We start from the raw sequence: 17,955 nt of genomic DNA, 5'->3' as shown, positions 1-17,955 counted from the left end.
CTATTTATACATTTGTCATCTCTTCTGTTGTACTTTTACTTCTTTGAGGAATGGAAGTACTTCTGATTTTTTTCTGTTCCTCACAAATCTTAGCTCAGTACAAGGCATATGGAAAAAACTGTGATACGTAGGAATTTGTGAAAGGGAGGAAAAGATGTAGAAATGTGGCCCTTTATACTGGGACACATAATAGCCATTAAGTCAAACATGTAAGTCTCCCCGGGCATAGAAGTTGTTTTTAAGTATTATCATGGCTCTTGTCCAAGTTCACTCACTTCAGATCATGCTTCTCTAAAATGAGCTGTGTAGGTTGTTTATGTGGTCACGTGGAGTGATTTCTGGGTGGACACACAGTGATCTATATTTATGGCTACAGGAACTGAGTAACAGAGTTATCAGTAATGATGAAGATTGAACTGTATTTATGGAAATAGTTACAGGACATAAAGATAGGGATCAGAGATGGAATGGCATGCGTTTCACTGCTCTTTAAAGAATTTTTATTACATGTAAAGACTGTCTTAGTATTTAAATCATAAAAAAATGAAGGAAGCCATTTTTTTCAACTACATTATGAACATTTTTTGGAACACCTGTGAAGCGTTCCATTTAATTTGATTACATCTGGCACAGGCTATATTTTTATTTGACTATTTCTTTCATGTCAACTAATTTGGCCTTTTTCTACATTAAATTTAAAAAGCTCCTGCCTTTTTTAATTTTTTAAGAAACAAAACGCCCCTTAAAAGAGGAGCGCATTTTTCAAGTCATTCCTCTGACCACCTGTACACTTTTGAACTTAATTGGTCTATAGCTGCTCTGGTGATTTACATAATAATTAGGCAAAAAGGGTGAGGCCATTGATGGAATTGCTCCAGAATCCTTTTTCCATCTTCAAACTATTTAGGAAGGTGGAAAGATATAAAGGCCTAGGTATGTCTACACAACCAAGGTACAGCTGAAGTAAAAGTGCATACAATATTGTCAGGATCAACCAGGATTTATAATCTCAGCAATATTTCCTTTCTCCTGACTGAAATATATACATTGCCTATAGCGAAAACTCTTGCTTTCAATTCTAAATAGAGATACCTATATCTATAATTTTAAACATAAGGTGAAAAAAGTCTTAATTCATTAAAATGCATTGTCAATGTTTTCTATTCATTGGAGTGAGAGCACCGGCTGCGACAACAATAGTGAAAGTTACATCACTTAAAATTTCATACATCAAAGTCTTCAGGAGTCAGGGGCTTAGGTGTATTTACATTCCAATGAATTCAATAAATATTGATTTAACACCAACTATAGCAATGGGGTTACGATGTGCATACCACAGACCTGATCATTATCTTCATGACATTTGTAGTTACCCTTTTCCAGTGCCTTGCATAGTGATGCGGCATATGCAGGCAACAATTAATTGTTTATGGAATAACTGAGTTTATTTCCTAAAGAAGACATGCTACAAATTTCTAGGTGTTCTTTCCAAAACCAGTGTTCCTAAACTTTAAATCACCTGGAGGGCTTGAGTTTCTGAATTAGTAAGTTGAGATGGAGTCTGAGAATGTGCATTTCTCACAAGTTCCCAGGTGATGCTGATACTTCTGTACTTTAAGAACTTCTGTAGCAACCATGAGGTGTTGAGCCAAAGCAAGAAGTTGCACCGAAGAGTAACAGACATCATGGGCTAGTCACTGGGAGATGACTAGTAACGCGGAGTCGCACCAGTCACAACGCCAATCAAGAGCCTGGATCCTGCAGACGACCTTGTGGCAATGATTATCTCCCTTTCAAAGCCTGAAAAATTATTAAGGCTGATGCTGATGTCTGTAAGAACCAGAATGTGACAGAATAACTGCCAAATTATAGAATATAAAAGAGAAATCAGCCACACACCACTCTTGTTTAACTACAATTTGCAGACAGCTGTCTTGGCAGAAGGAGGCCGGTTTGCAGAATTTTGGGCCATAAGATTTTGCCAACACCTGCCTTAGCTGGAATCTGCAGTTGTAAATTAAACCACAGAAGGGACTTTTACCAACTTCTACAGAGTGGGATTTTCTACTGAAGAAAAACTGCAAAAATTGTCCTATGAAAAGTTCCCACATGGCCTTTCTTGAGGAATGAATCATATGATATATATTCCATTTATCTAAAAATATTTGGAAATATCTGATTAGTCATACACATTTCTTGGGCTGAGTTCACCATTTTACTCTTTTAAGAAAGGCTTGTTTTGCCCTGGGTTGAAAGAGACATTGTAGGATCTAGGGGACTGTCCATGGAATCTCCACCACTACCCAGCCCCTAATCAGTGAATTCCCGTTTGAGGCAATAATTAATTGTGCAAATAAGAACTTCCCCAGTGCTGGAAAAGAGGAATAAGACACCTGCGGGTTGTATCTCACTTACACTTGGGGTTTTAATGTGACTTCAGAAGCCTGTGGGAGGTGAAAACAAACCCCATTATTTGACCTCAATCAAACCTACATCTCTTTCCTTCCTTCTCAATAGTTAAAGTGCAGAGATAACCTGAGCTATTCCAGAAAGGTGTCTCCTATGAAGGTAGAATAACTATTTGTCCATGCTTGCCTGGGACAGTCCTGGTTTACAACAAGTCCTGAAGTAATTTGCTAATAGTTTCCAGTTTGGGCAATTAATTATAAAGCCACCATCTTTTAGGTGAAAGAAAGCCGACTTTTGTCTTTTTTTGACAAAGTACTTTTATATTGATCCTACTAAAAAGTTCTTCATATTGTGAGCTAAACAACTCTCTCTCCCTCTAATTTTTTTTTCTTTCTTATGTATGTATGTATGTATTTATTTATTTTTAGCTGCATCGGGTCTTAGTTGGAGCACGCGGGATCTTTGTTGAGGCATGCGGGATCTTTCGTTGCTGCATGAGGGCTTCTCTCTAGTTGTGGTGTGCGGGTTTTCTCTTCTCTAGTTGTGGCGCACAGGCTCCAGGGCGCGCGGGCTCTGTAGTTATGGCATGCGGGTTCCAAAGCACGTGGGCTCTGTAGTTTGTGGCACTCAAGCTCTCTAGTTGAGGCGCATGAGCTCAGTAGTTGTGGCATGGGCTTAGTTGCCCCGTGGCATGTGGGATCTTAGTTCCCTGACCAGGGATCGAACCCGTACCACCTGCACTGGAAGGTGGATTCTTTACCACTGGGCCACCAGGGAAGTCCCTCTCCCCCTAATTTGTACATGGTGGTCCTAGTTCAAGTCTTTGGAGCCACAAAGAACAAGTCTTGATGGACCGTCTTAAAATATTTAAAGATATCATCTTGTTGTCAGAGATTGGCAAAGTTATTTTTTGCACAGACACAGATAGCAAGGATTTTATTTAGGTTTTGTGAGTCATGCAGTCTCTGATTCAACTCTGCCATTGTAGCTGGAAAGCATCCAGAGACAATATGTAAACAAATAAGCATGGCTACTTTCCAATAAAATTTTATTTACAAAAACAGTGGTGGGTTATAGGTGGCCCATGAACTAAGGGTTGGCTAAGTCCTGGCTTAGAAGAAATGCGGAAGATAGCAAAGTTTGAGTCAACAGCATCAACAAACTATAGAACTAATAAGATTTCAGCAAGCTTGCCAAATGCTGAATCACTTACAAGTAAAAGAGAATGTAATTAAAAATAAGATATCATTTACAATCGCAATAAAAATTACAGAGAATCTAGGAGTTAGCTGAAAATACTCAACATTTTTATGGAAAAATATGTTAAACTTTATTTACAAAAGCAGGCCACGGGCAAGACTAGCCTACAGGAGGAAATTTGCCAGCTCCTGGTTTAAACAAATACTGTATCCATTGCCTGGAATTCTTATCCTTCCTGTTAGATTGGCCAACTCTTTACGGAAGCTTGAGCTGATTCCCAAGACCAGGCCAGGCTTCCTTACACACAAACCTTGACTGTTTGCATAATCTCACTGCACCTTCACTGCTCCTTGGTAGCTCTTACCACAATTGAAGCTTAAATAATCCTGCTTTAATTCTCCATCCTCCCCAGTCTGGCTCCACTCCTGCCTCAGGTTGTAATTAGGCTCCTAAACTAGACTATTATCTATGAGGACATAGAAGACTTTTGTATCCCTAGTGACAAGTATACAACAAGCACTCAGTGAACATTTCTTGCTTAAATGCATAATCAAATGAATGTCCAAGTCATCTGTATTCTAGGCTGGACACCTCTCCTGTCCTCTTTCATTTCAAATCCCTCCATCTGTAAATGTGTTTCCTGGAACTCAATTCAATAATTCCAATAAGGATGAAACTTTAGACCTTTCATTAATTTGGAGTTCTCTAAAACTGCAGGCTCCCAGGGGCTCTGATCACATCTTTTTATTTTACAGTGTACTATACACAACAGGTACCTAACAGATGCTTCCTAACTGAAGAGTGAAATGACCATCTAAGACCTTTTGGCTCCCACGGACCTGAAATGAATCTGACTGTGCTAGAGGTCTAAAGCTGACTGACAAGTTCCTAAGCTTGTCAAGGTTTCAAAATATCCAGATCATTGAGACACTATTAAATCAGATTAGCAATGGCAGTTTAGCAAAATATCTCACATCCTTTAGTCATTCAGATGTTCTTCTCATAAAACAAGTTTTATGCCCACAGATGCTCAAATGTGATGTTGTCAGAGAATTAAATGAAAGACATGATCGCTGTGACAAAGCCACACAAAAGTTGCAATCAGAAGTGAGAGTAAAATAAAGCAACGTGTTTTGGGACAAACTCTAGATCTTAGGTAATATAAAATTATGCTCAAGTCAAGGGCACATCTCTGCCTGTTGCCAGGCAGAAGTTTCATCCTTGCCAGTCTAAAGGCTAAATCATCAAAAAAAGGTTGTAGATCAAGTTTACAATCAAAAAGAGATCCTCTTAATGACTAGGTTTTTAATCTGACGGCTAGGTTAATTAAATGGCCTACAATTGAAGCTGATCTATTCAAGAACACCCATTGTGGTTGTTAATGCTCACTTGACGATCTAACCCAATTTGGGGCAATATTAGGAAAGTTTACTATGAACAGATGGTAGTATCATAATGAAGAATACATTACACTGCATCGATAATCCAGAATATTCTAGTTTTCTCTTTTCGATTTTTTTAGTCTTTGGTCTTAAATTTGGAACATTGAAGGGAATGTAGTCTTCTAAGCCACTAGGAAATCCAATGGCCACAGAGGTGAAGGTTCACAAAATGACCCGTGGTAGCCTGAAAGAGTGAATGCACCTAGTTTTGCATTCAACTAGGATTGGCTGTTAGCACTAAGAAGAAATCTGATCCAATGAACAGCACCTGTGTGGTGAGTTGTAGTTGATATTATGTGGCCTGTGCAAATGCTGAGACTGGAGTAACGTAAGGTAGAGAGTTGTGACTGGCATCTCAGAAAACAACTAGAAGGACCCTTAAGATATAACTTATTATAAATCACTCATTTTTATAGCTAAGAAAACTGAGGACCAAGGAAACGGCATCATTTGTCTCACATGAGTTAGTGGTAGATCTGGGACGACACCTCAGAATCCTATGACTTTTTTTTTCTTCTTGACTTTTAGTGCTACCCTTCTTTTACTGCATCCTAGGTGATGCCACAGCAAACAAGATAAAGCTGGTTGGCACTGATGATGGACATTCTCAATCCTATGTTCAGCACGTCTGTTTCTGTTCCACCTTAGACTGCTCTGAAACTGTAGGCTGCTAGGGTTATCAGGTGGTCTCTTGTCCAGTAGGTTAAAATTTGATTTAAGTTGAGAAGATTAAATGCTTCAACGCTGACCTTGTTCAATGTTTTCATGGCTAAATAAAATTAGGCTTGGAGAAATGGGTCAGGACTTAGAAAAATATGGTCAGTTATTTTGTTATATTGAGAATACAGATTTTTAATAATTTAAATTTACAATGAAGTATAATAAATATTCAGAAAAGTGTTTTACATTTTAACGTCCAAAGACAATATATATAGTGCATATAAATACATGTATATTTACACACACACATTCTACATATATATGCTTATCAATGTATAAAAATATGGGGATGGAGGAAGGAAAGAGAGACAGAGAGAGAGAGAATGTGAAATGCTAAGATAGGATAAATCCTTTGTTTCCTGTTCCCTAGTAGCTCTTCTACTGAGAGTTCTAATTAGAGGTAATATTCAAAAATATTTAACAACCAATGTGCAAAACAAAGAACCATCAGACACACACTGGCTGTAAACTGCTCAACATTTGTCTTGGTTCTAATAAGCAAAATAAGGAACTGCCCAACCAATCCCCAGCCAGTCTCAAGGAAAACATAGAAAAAAGGCAAAGGCCATACAGTAATTTTTCATGCTCAGTTACGTACCTGTTTATGTAAAGTACATAAACAACCTCACAGACCCGATCTCATTTTCCCAAGACTGTCTTAATTTTTGCTAATTTTTTTCATCTTTAGCCATTTTAGAGCAAGTCAGGGGTAATAACTAAAGACAGAAAAAGCAGCCATTATGATTATCATCTAAATCTATGAGTTCTCTCATGGTTATGCTGCATGGGTGGTCCATTACCTTTGTTTATGGAAATACAGGTACAATTCTTTGAAAACTGTGAAGGAAGCACACAATGGGGCAAGCTCATCATCAATAACCAGCAACTGGGTTAATACTGATCCTTGGACTACTTCAGTATCTGTGGTAAAAATAACTATGATATATCTTTCTCAATTAAATCTTTTTCTTTCACGGTACCAATGCAACTGGTGTACTTTCCCACATAATGAGTTTTATTATCATTTCAAAGCAGATTTGAAAATACCTAGATAAGGGACTTTGCTGGTCGTCCAGTGGTTAAGACTCTGCACTTCCACTGCAGTGGGCGCGGGTTCGATCCCTGGTTGGGGAACTAAGATCCCGCATGCCGTGCAGTGTGGGAAAAAACCTAGATAAATAAATATTAACTCTAATGTAAAATTCTCTCACATTTGTCCAGCTCTCAGTTTTATAGTACTTCCTCGTGATGAACACTACAAATAACATACAGTTATTTAGGAGAATTCCAAAAATAAAATTTGCAAAATCATAATGTAAATATGTAAATCCAGAGGCCAAAAAATCTTTTCTGAACCTCAGTTAAATAGCATGGTAACTGGAGACTAAGAATTTGATCCCACTGCTGTCCTGACTTACTTCTCTGGTCCTTAGTTCCCTTCTTTCTCAAAGAATAAAGGTGTAAAATAGGGTGATCTCTAAGTGCCTTCTAGATCCAATAAAATGTGAATATCCCTTTCACCAAACATTTTTCTAAAACAAAAAAAAAATCTCTAATCATTGAAGAAAAATGAGAAAACACAGAGAAGCAGAAAGAAAATAAATTAAGAACGAAACATTTTACCACTAAAAGTTAACTGCTTTAAAGTTTAACACTGTTAGCATTTTGGAGAGTAGGATTCCAGCTTTCTCTGTCATTCTCCACATACATTTTACAAAACAAGGATAACACTATCCACTCACTCTGTAATCTGGTTTTTAAAAATATAATTTGTGGAGCATATCTTAGGTAGGGAAGTTATTGATGTACAAAACAGTACTGCTGTTTTGTCACTGTTCAAAGCAGTTTACCTATAATTTCACGCACGGAGTAAGCCTCTGAGGTAGGTACTGCTATCCTCATTTGACTGATGAGAACACCATGAGGTGAGGTTAAACTGATGTCCAAGGCCACGTCGCTAATAAGTGGTGGGGCTGGATTCCATCCAGGGAACCTGGCTTACCTCCTCAACACCCTGCCCTACATTTCAGTCATGATCTGAGATGTAGGCAGGGGTGAGCCATGTGAAGACCCGGGGAAAAGGGAACAACAAGTATGAAGGTCTCGCAGAACCATAGTGTGTTGGGGGAGAGAGCTAAAGAGGGTCAGTGGGATCAACATGGAGCACATCGCCCTTGGTTCCTGATAGGAACATGGACCAATGGGAGTTGTCCGCTGTTCACTTCTTCTGACTCACTGTAACCTTTGGGGCTGGAAACAGCCACAGTCCAGACTGCTTAGCTGAAACTCTAAAGAAATAACCTGAATATTGAGGATACCTAGCTCTTTAAGCTACATCTGCACTTAGCAAGGGAAATGATTGGCCATGCCAATGAGGTCAGTGCAGGCAAAAAGCTCCATTGCCTTGCTTATCCACATTTTGGAGGCAGAAGGAGGCTACGAAATTTTGAGTGAGCTTCAATTATCGAGATGCTTGTACAAATTCTATACTCACCTTGCACTTAGCAGTCTAATATACAGTCACTAAATACCAGATTGTGCAGAACGATAATTTCATTGATTTTACTCTCACAGTGTACACTTCAACAAGAATGTCACTTTTATTTTGCAATCTCTTCTTGATTTATATTTCCCCTTTTCTCTTACCTCCAGACAAGAGCTAATTAAATAATCTATTTTGTGCTTAGTAATACAGTTCGAGCAGCCATTTTATGTATTCCAGCCTAATTGGGAAAGACATATTATGAATTTTCACCATGCAGCTCTCATGGAAATTAGAAATGAATGGGCATTAATTGCTGAAGAATGAGATCCTTAGCCTGCTAATTTTGTGATAAAACATTCTAACAAAACACATTTGTCATCTTTATGAAGATATACTAGGCAAGTCGAGATAAATCTAAAAGCCAAGCAGAAGGCAGAGTTGTGGCCAACTTGTGTCACCTAGGAAGACTGTGGACTTCCCGTGTTCCTGAATTTTTGTTCCTTCTCTCTGAAGCAGCAACTCTGGGTGATGTTTCTCCTGGGCTGTGTCTTAGTGCATCAAAGTCAGTATTTGACTATATTTTCTCCTTGATATACCAAAATGGATAACACCACTGAACAGACATTTTGGCATAAGCGTATTACGGGCAGAGGCCAGAGGGGCTGTATTTTTAAATAATTCAGTACAGAATGCCCCTGGAACGCATATCTCGAAACAGATTTTTTATCCTTAGATCTAGAGAGACGGCACTGATAGCTTTTAACAGAATCGATCCTTTGCCTACCTTTCTCGTTAAACTGATGAGATAGTTCCGTTTTATTTAGTGTAACTCAGCCTAATGCAACACAGTCATTTAACATTTGCCATGTGGCAAGCACTGCTGCACCCTCGCACCAAACTGGATGAAAACTGTGGTCTGTGCTGGATCGCATGTCAGTGTCAGCGGGGTGGGGGAGGGCAGGCTGACAAGTAAATATGAATACACCAGATGAATATTATGATAGAGAGATGGACCAAGAAGCACAAAACAAACAATTCTTTCTGTTGCCAAGGGAGAAGTCATGCTTTTGGCTTTATAAATAATGACTAAAATAATATTCTGAATTTCTCCCTTGTAAACCTGTTCAGTAAAACCATTTCAGTAAATGGCATTCCCATCCACCCAGCTGCTGTGCCAGAAACCTATGTGTCATCCTCGATTTTCTCTTTCACCACCTCCCACATCCAATGCATCAGCAAGTCCTGGCAGCAAACTGCAAACTATATCCTGAATCCATCCCCTTCTCTTCTCTCCACTGCCACCCGCTAGATCAAGCTGCCATCGTTTACTGAGTGAATTACAGCAACAGTCTTTAACTGGACTTCCAGTTTTGACCCTCACTTTTTTAAAAGTCCATTTTCCACACAGTAGGCTAAGCAATCTTTTAAAAAAACATACATAACTCTCTTACATAAAACGCTTGAATGGCTTTTCATTTCACTTGAAATAAAATACACTCTCCAACCTCAACTCAAACCACCCTCTACCCTGGTCACTATGCTCCATAAGGCTCACTTTCTCTTTGCTCTCTGAACATGCCCAGTGATTTATTTTTAGGCCTCAGGGCCTTTGCATGTGATGTTAACTCAAGTTGCCTGGAAAGCTCCTCCCTCTGATCTTCACAGGAGGGACTTCTTATCATTCAGGTGTCAGCTCATGTCATCCCTTCAGAAAGGTTTTGCATGACAACCCTGTCTAAAGTAGACATTCCGCCCCACAGAACCTCTGTTTCACCATACTCATTTATTTATTACTATCTAAAATATTGCATTTTGGGTTTTGTTTATGCTTGTTTGTTTGCACCTGTATCCTTTGAACAATGTAAATGCCATGAGAACAGGTCTTATGGTTTTTGTTCACTGGTGCCCAGAGTAGTGACTGCCACAGAGCAAGTGCTAAATAAACATATGTTAAATGCATGAATAAGTAAATGAATGATTGAAATCTACATTATTTGCTCAAAAATTCAAGCTTGGTCTATGCTGTAAAGATGCTCAGATTTTCTCTGCAGAGGTGGTTTGAGAAGGCACCCGATACAGCATAGTTGGGGGGAGGGGTCACACAGACATGACCTCCTGGAGAAAGTAATATATTTGAAGAAACTGGAAGGACCAGTACAAGTTAGTCAAGAGACCAAGAGAAGGAAGAGCATTTCAAGAAGAGGGCACAGAGTACATATAAAGACTCATTGTGAACGTACAAGGACTCACGGTGGGGAAAAGGCATGGTGCTATTAGAATTTGGCATACAAATCGGCAAGATTGTCTTCAAAACGCACATGATGAATTACCATATACTGTTATGTCATCCATCTAAGTAAGTTAAGTGAAATTCATATATTTTCTTGAAATATTCTTACCAAAGTGTGGGAAACTAAAACTTCTATCTCAAATAAGGCTTGACATTCTTGCATTTCACTGTGGTTGGAACTATGTCTTCAGTATCATAAATCCAGAAGTTATTTGGATAATTGAGAACTTCTCTTTGGACACTGAATACTAAATTACATAGAATTGATTAATGAACTAATTGTTCAGCCTTCTACTTCATTTTGCCTGTGTACACAATTTAAGTGGGAAGAAACAAGAAATAGATTCCTTTGTTATTTATAGTCACCTAAATCCACATTCCATTCCTGTTGAGATTAGCAATTAGATTTCTAATTAGTCTTCCAAAATGGATTCGTGGGTTTATTTCTTACATAAGTGCAGGAAATATAGGTACTGAATGTAGAAAGCATTAAACTTTTCTTAAATTTAATTGACACAGTCAAGCTTTGCATGCCAATAACATAACAACCTCCTGAACTCAACCTATGATCACAAAAAGCAGAATTACGAAAATCCCTTAGAAAACTCACCATCATTTCTCAATATTAGCGGTGTGGGTGGCCCCAGGACCTTTTGGTTTGTCACTGTATTTGTAACCACACAGGTATAATTTCCAACATCTGATTTTTCTACTTTGGCAATATACAGATTCCCAGTCTCTTGAGAAACGAAGCAGCGATTATCTTGATAGGAAGGGTATTCATTGAAAATCCAGGCATAGCTCAGCTCTGAAAGCAAAAGGAATCATCATTACAAATATGTCTTTTATAAGAACTCTACTGTACTCATGAAAGAACTGGTCAAGTTAAAAATTCATATTCCTGCCCAATGGTCCTTTTTCAGCCTGCTAAATATCAATAGGAAGTAATTACAGTGTCTTAAAGCATTTATAGTCTTCCTACCATCAGTCAGTAAGATTTTATTCCTATATAACTAGAAGGTAAACTGATAGCCGATTAAGAGAAGTCCAATCTCTTTAAATCAAGGGAATAAGCATTTATAGTTTGCTAAGCATGTGTCAAGCACCATGTAATTAGTTACAGAGCTAATGCTCAAATTACAGACCCAGAGAGTCTACAATCTTGATATACCCTGGAAACTATTTAGATCACTTCTTTCATTTTATAGATAATAATCATAATAGTACATCACGGTGCCACATACTTGCATAGTACTTTGCCATTTCCAATACATTTTATAGTTTTCCATTAACTGAGAAACTTTGGCACAGAGGAACAAAGTAACAAATCTAAACTCAGCCCTAGTTAGAGAAAATTCTGAGTCTCAATCCAGTCTTTTCCCAGTGCCTCTTACTCTTAATGCAAATTCTCACTCCTTTCTCACTTGTGAGGTTGAACTCCTTTCCCACTATTTTAGTGAGATGGGGATTTAATATTGTAGCAAATACTCACTAAACATACAATGACTGGTTGCCTGGTCCCATAAATGCAAATCTGTATTTTAAAAAAATTAGCTGAAAAAATTATTACATACGTAAGGGAGTGACTATAAAGTCACCGTCAAAGAGCAACCTTCTCACAAACACTTATTCATCCCAGAATGCCAGTGGGATGAGTGTAATAGGCAGTCATACCTGAAAATATTCCTTTGAAAGATCTAATTTTTCTTAAGAACTAGGTGAATGTTTTGTGAATGAGCATGTTAGCCCATGCTTTCAATTTCAGAAAAGAAACCTAAATGACAGCGAGTTTAAATGATCTGCTGCAGTGAACTACTGTGCTCTGAGGAAACCAAACTTCTTTAGCTCCAGGCATTCCATGATTCCTCTCTTTAAAGTGTGATCCCCAGATTTGTTCAAAGCTGGAGAAGTGATATAGTACCCACTGGCACTGATTAGCCATCATGACCTGTTTTATTTTCAAAAGTTATTTTAGGCCGGAAGAGGAAGCAACTAGAGGCAAAGGGAGTCTCAGGTTTCAGAACTAGTTGGCTGTGTTCTTGTATGCTGCTTTTTAATATGATCCTGGCCTAAATTCTAAATGTATGGAGTGTCCTTGGAAAATGGCAGAAAGGTCACCTCAGCTTTGTATAGAGAATACTAACTATTGGAAAAGGCACTTGCTGTTTAGTACTTCAATGAGTCCCCAGTTGTAACTGGCCTCAATAACTGAATGTGAAACAGGAAACATATTCTGTCTTAATAACCCACTGTTTACATACAAAGGAGGGGTCATGCAGATTTCCTTCCCTTTATCACTGGATTATAACATTTCTGTATGCATTATTTTAGAGAGATATAATTATGTTTATGTGAGAATAGCTAATCATTTTATTTACATATGTGCATGTAATTATAAATAACCCCATGCTGATGTCAAGAGGATACTCGGTGTAAATAAACAAGTGCTTCCCAAAAAGCTAGTTACTTCCTCAAGAAACTAAAATCTGGGGGAGGAAAGGCCCCTCTAATAGGTCATGAAGAAGTACCATGTGATACGGCAAATTTCCCATAAACACAGGAGATTTAACAAACAGCACAGAGTAATGTGCTCCTCTCTCAATATGGTATGTGAGTTTCAGGACAACCAAGTAATCTCTGAGCTTCTCAATTTTCTCATATGAACAATGAAGAGAACACTGCTTATCCCCTAATTAACTATAAGAGAGTTTTAAGAATAAATTAACATATCCAAAGTCACAAGGTAGAAGTTAGAAAGTAATTTACCAGCAAAATATTAATTAACACACACTTCTCCAAGGAGAGTTATAATCAAATATATAAACTGTGTATATATATTTTTTCCTGAAGATATTTTTCAAAACTGTTGCTAGTGGCTAGTGCCACAAGGCTTTCTTAATTTTGTAGGAGAAGGACAGTTTAGTAACTAGAAAGTTGTATGGACCATGGATATCAGGAAAAAAGACATCTGCTTTGTTATTTTCCTAATTGGTGTCAAAAAAAAAATGACGAGAAAACCAAAATTCAAACCTGTATTCCATAAAGAAAGCCATTTAAATTTAAACCCTCTCCCTTTCAACTTCTTAATCCATCAAAAGGGGATAATTAATAAATGTGATACAGGTATGTGGTGACGATCAAGTTATGTGAAAGCTCTCTGAGTCATAAGCACATCTGTATCATTAAAAGTTAATCATTTTTAAAGTAAATATAAGAACAAAAGTCAATTAACATGCTGTTGATCTATTTAAATTATTTTGGTTTCACTGCTTTTGTTACTTAGTGCTTTAGTAGGAGATGCAAACAACCATAAACATATTCTGCAGGATTTTCTAAACTGTGGTCCTTGGAATATTTATTCCCTGTTAACAGAAGTTCTCTACACCCCCGTCTACCTCAAATTTAAAAAGGTTGCATGACCAAATGACTTTAAGAAGCACTGGATTAAGTAAAGTTTAACTGATTTGAAAATTTTTCCTTTCAGGACTTGCAAGAGGTTTTTAACATGCCAATGTTTCTCAAATTTCTTAGAGAGTATGTAAGCCATGCAAACTTATTTGATATAGAACTGCCTCCCAACCGCTCCACCCACACACTGTTTTTCTAAAAATTTATTAAGCCATCACAAAACCTAGGTTGGGAAACCCTGAACTAATGCAATGATTTCAATTCAAGAAATGGTAAGTATAATATAAAGATTATTAACTGTATTACTTCAGTTCTGGGGAAAGCCATTAAGTTACAATAAACAACAGAAAACAACAAAATGTTGAAATAAAGTTGCAATAAGTTTCCAAAACTGTAATAGTAATATAACACTGTAACCATTTCCAATGCTGTAGACAAAGGAACAAACCATAGTTCTGAAGACAAGTCTCAAATGGACTGTGCTAAGGATGGTAACTAACATCAATTCAACATGCAACCTTTGTAAAATACTGTCGAGCCCCAAAGTGTAAAGGTTAGCCAAAGAATCTTGGCTGGTGCACTGGTGAGATCACGTTGAGCTAAACGCTGAGCCCCTTGAAGGGGGAAAGTCTCTAAAAATGATATTAATTTATTTTTCTTCACAGTAAAGAGCACTACCTGGAATACTGTATTTTTATTTGTCCACAACAATAAGTAAGGAGCATGAGTAATATAATATAATGATAATGCAGACATCAAAGCAGGAAAATATGTAGTAAGACTAAAAATTATACAACATATAACTTGTCTTATCTGTTCTTTTTAAAGGTATGAAAAAGGAACAAAGCTGAAGGCATCACACTAATTTCAAACTACACTACAAGCCTGCAGTAATTAAAACAGTATGGTATTAGCATAAAAACAGACACATAGATCAATGAAAGAGAATAGAGAGTCCAGATATAAACCTATACACATATGGTTAGTAAACTTCCTACTAAGGAGCCAAGAATATACCATAGGGAAAGAACAATAATTTGGTAAATGACATTGGGAAAACTGGACAGTCACATGCAAAAGAATGAAACTGGAACACTATCTTGAACCATACACAAAAGGTAACTCAAAGAGGATTAAAGATTTGAATGTAAGACCTGAAACCATAAAACTCCCAGAAGAAATAATAGGCAGTAAGCTCCTTGACATGGGGTTTAGAGATGATTTTTTGAATCTGACATCAAAAGCAAAAGGTAAAATAAGCAAGTGGGACTGCATCAAACTAAAAAACTTCTGTACAGTGAATGAAACCATCAATAAATTGAAAAGGCAACCTAATGAATGGAAGAAAACATTTACAAATCATATATCTGATAAGGTGGTTAATATCCAAAAAATATAAAGAACTACAACTCAGCAGCAAAAAAATAAATCTGACTAAAAATGGGCAGAAGCTCCCTGTTGGCTGTTTGGCCTGAGGCGACTCAGCACTGGAGCCTACTCGGCTCTTTTTATTTTTAACATCTTTATTGGACTATAATTGCTTTAAAATGGTGTGTTAGTTTCTGCTTTATAACAAAGTGAATCAGCTATACATATACATACATTCCCATATCTCTTCCCTCTTGCGTCTCCCTCATTCCCATCCTCCCTATCCTACCCCTCTAGGTGGTCACAAAGCACCAAGCTGATCTCCCTGTACTATGCTGCTGCTTCCCACTAGCTTTCGGTTTTACATTTGGTAGTGTATATATATCCATGCCACTCTCTCACTTTGTCCCAGCTTACCCTTCCCCCTCTCTGTATCCTCAAGTCCATTCTCTAGTAGGTCTGTGTCTTTAGTCCCATCCTGCCCCTAGGTTCTTCATGACCATTTTTTCCTTTTTTTTTTTTTAAGACTCCATATACATGTGTTAGCATACAGTATTTGTTTTTCTCTTTCTGACTTACTTCACTCTGTATGGCAGTCTCTAGGTCCATCCACCTCACTACAAATAACTCAATATCATTTCTTTTTATGGCTGAGTAATATTCCATTGTATATATGTGTCACATCTTCTTTATCCATTCATCTGTCTATGGACACTTAGGTTGCTTCCATGTCCTGGCTATTGTAAACAGAGCTGCAATGAACATTGTGGTACATGACTCTTTTTGAATTATGGTTTTCTCAGGGCATATGTCCAGTAGTGGGACTGCGGGGTTGTATGGTAGTTCTATTTTTAGTTTTTTAAGGAACCTCCATACTGTTCTCCATAGTGACTGTATCAATTTACATTCCCACCAACAGTGCAAGAGGGTTCCCTTTTCTCCACAACCTCTTCAGCATTTAGTGTTTGTACATTTTTTGATGATGGCCATTCTGACTGGTGTGAGGTAATTTCTCATTGTAGTTTTGATTTGCATTTCTCTAATGATTAATGAGGTTGAGCATCCTTTCATGTGTTTGTTGGCAATCTGTATATATTCTTTGGAGAAATGTCTGTTTAGGACTTTGCCCATTTTTGGATTGGGTTGTTTGCTTTTTTGATATTGAGCTGCATGAGCTGCTTGTAAATTTTGGAGATTAATCCTTTGTCAGTTGCTTCATTTGCAAATAATTTCTCCCATTCTGACACCCGGCTCTTTGGTGGGGCTAATGGTGGACTCTGGGAGGGCTCACACCCAGGAGTACTTCCCAGAACTTCTGCTGCCAGTGTCTTTGTCCCTGCAGTGAGCAACAGTCATGCCCTGCCTCTGCAGGAGACCCTCCAACACTAGCAGCCGTGTGGCTGACAGGGTCTTGGTGCTCCGGCCGGGTGTCAGGCCTGCGCCTCTTAGGTGGGAGAGCTGAGTTCATAACATTGGTCCATCAAAGACCTCCCGGAGCCATGTAATATCAAATGGCGAAAGCTCTCCCAGAGATCTCCATCTCAACGCTAAGTCCCAGCTCCGCTCAACAACCAGCAAGCTACAGTGCTGGACACCCCATGCCAAACAAATAGCAAGAAAGGAACACAACCCCATCCATTAGCAGAGAGGCTGCCTAAAATCATAATAAGGTCACAGACACCCCAAAACACACCACCAGATGCAGCCCTGCCCACCAGAAAGACAAGATCCACCCTCATCCACTAGAACACAGGTACCAGTCCCCTCCACCAGGAAGCCTACACAACCCACTGAACCAACCTTACCCACTGGGGGCAGACGCCAAAAACAACAGGAACTAAGAACCTGCAGGCTGCGAAAAGGAGACCCCAAACACAGTAAGTTAAGCAAAATGAGAAGACAGAGAAATATACAGCAGATGAAGGAGAAAGGTAAAAACCCACCAGACCAAACAAATGAAGAGGAAATAGGCAGTCTACCTGAAAAAGAATTCAGAGTAATGATAGCAAAGATGATCCAAAATCTTGGAAACAGAATGGAGAAAATACAAGAAACGTTTAACAAGGACCTAGAAGAACCAAAGAACAAACAAACAATGAGGAACAACACAATAAGTGAAATTAAAAATTCTCTAGAAGGAATCAATAGCAGAATAACTGAGGCACAAGAACGGATAAGTGACCTGGAAGATAAAATAGTGGAAATAACTTCTACAGAGCAGAATAAAGAAAAAAGAAAGAAAATAATTGAGGAAAGTCTCAGAGACTTCTGGGACTACATTAAACACAGCAATATTCGAATTATAGGGGTCCCAGAACAAGAAGAGAAAAAGAAAGGGACTGAGAAAATATTTGAAGAGATTACAGTTGAAAACTTACCTAATACGGGAAAGGAAATAGTCAATTAAGTCAAGGAAGCACAGAGAGTCCCATACAGAATAAATCCAAGGAGAAACATGTCAAGACACATATTAACCAAACTATCAAAAATTAAATACAAAGAAAAAATATTAAAAGCAGCAAGGGAAAAGCAACAAATAACATACAAGGGAATCTCCATAAGGTTAACAGCTGATTTCTCAGCAGAAACTCTGCAAGCCAGAAGGGAGTGGCAGGACAAATTTAAAGTGATGA

The 17,955-nt window shown here is 38.1% G+C and overlaps 1 protein-coding gene across 11 annotated transcripts in view; it reads right to left on the bottom strand.

Annotated features, from left to right (window-relative positions):
• The window catches only part of CNTN4 (contactin 4), a 950,914-nt gene that overhangs the window by 175,246 nt on the left and 757,713 nt on the right, over nucleotides 1–17,955 (bottom strand). For all 11 annotated transcript variants that reach the window (XM_036869673.1, XM_036869675.1, XM_036869674.1 and 8 more), the window contains one exon: nucleotides 11,157–11,354. In XM_036869673.1, coding sequence (XP_036725568.1) covers nucleotides 11,157–11,354 — 198 coding nt within the window. The remainder of the gene's footprint in view (nucleotides 1–11,156; nucleotides 11,355–17,955) is intronic.

This window comes from Balaenoptera musculus, chromosome 11 (assembly GCF_009873245.2).
Source record: "Balaenoptera musculus isolate JJ_BM4_2016_0621 chromosome 11, mBalMus1.pri.v3, whole genome shotgun sequence".
Taxonomy (NCBI): domain Eukaryota; kingdom Metazoa; phylum Chordata; class Mammalia; order Artiodactyla; family Balaenopteridae; genus Balaenoptera; species Balaenoptera musculus.
This window is presented reverse-complemented; position numbering and strand designations above follow the sequence as displayed.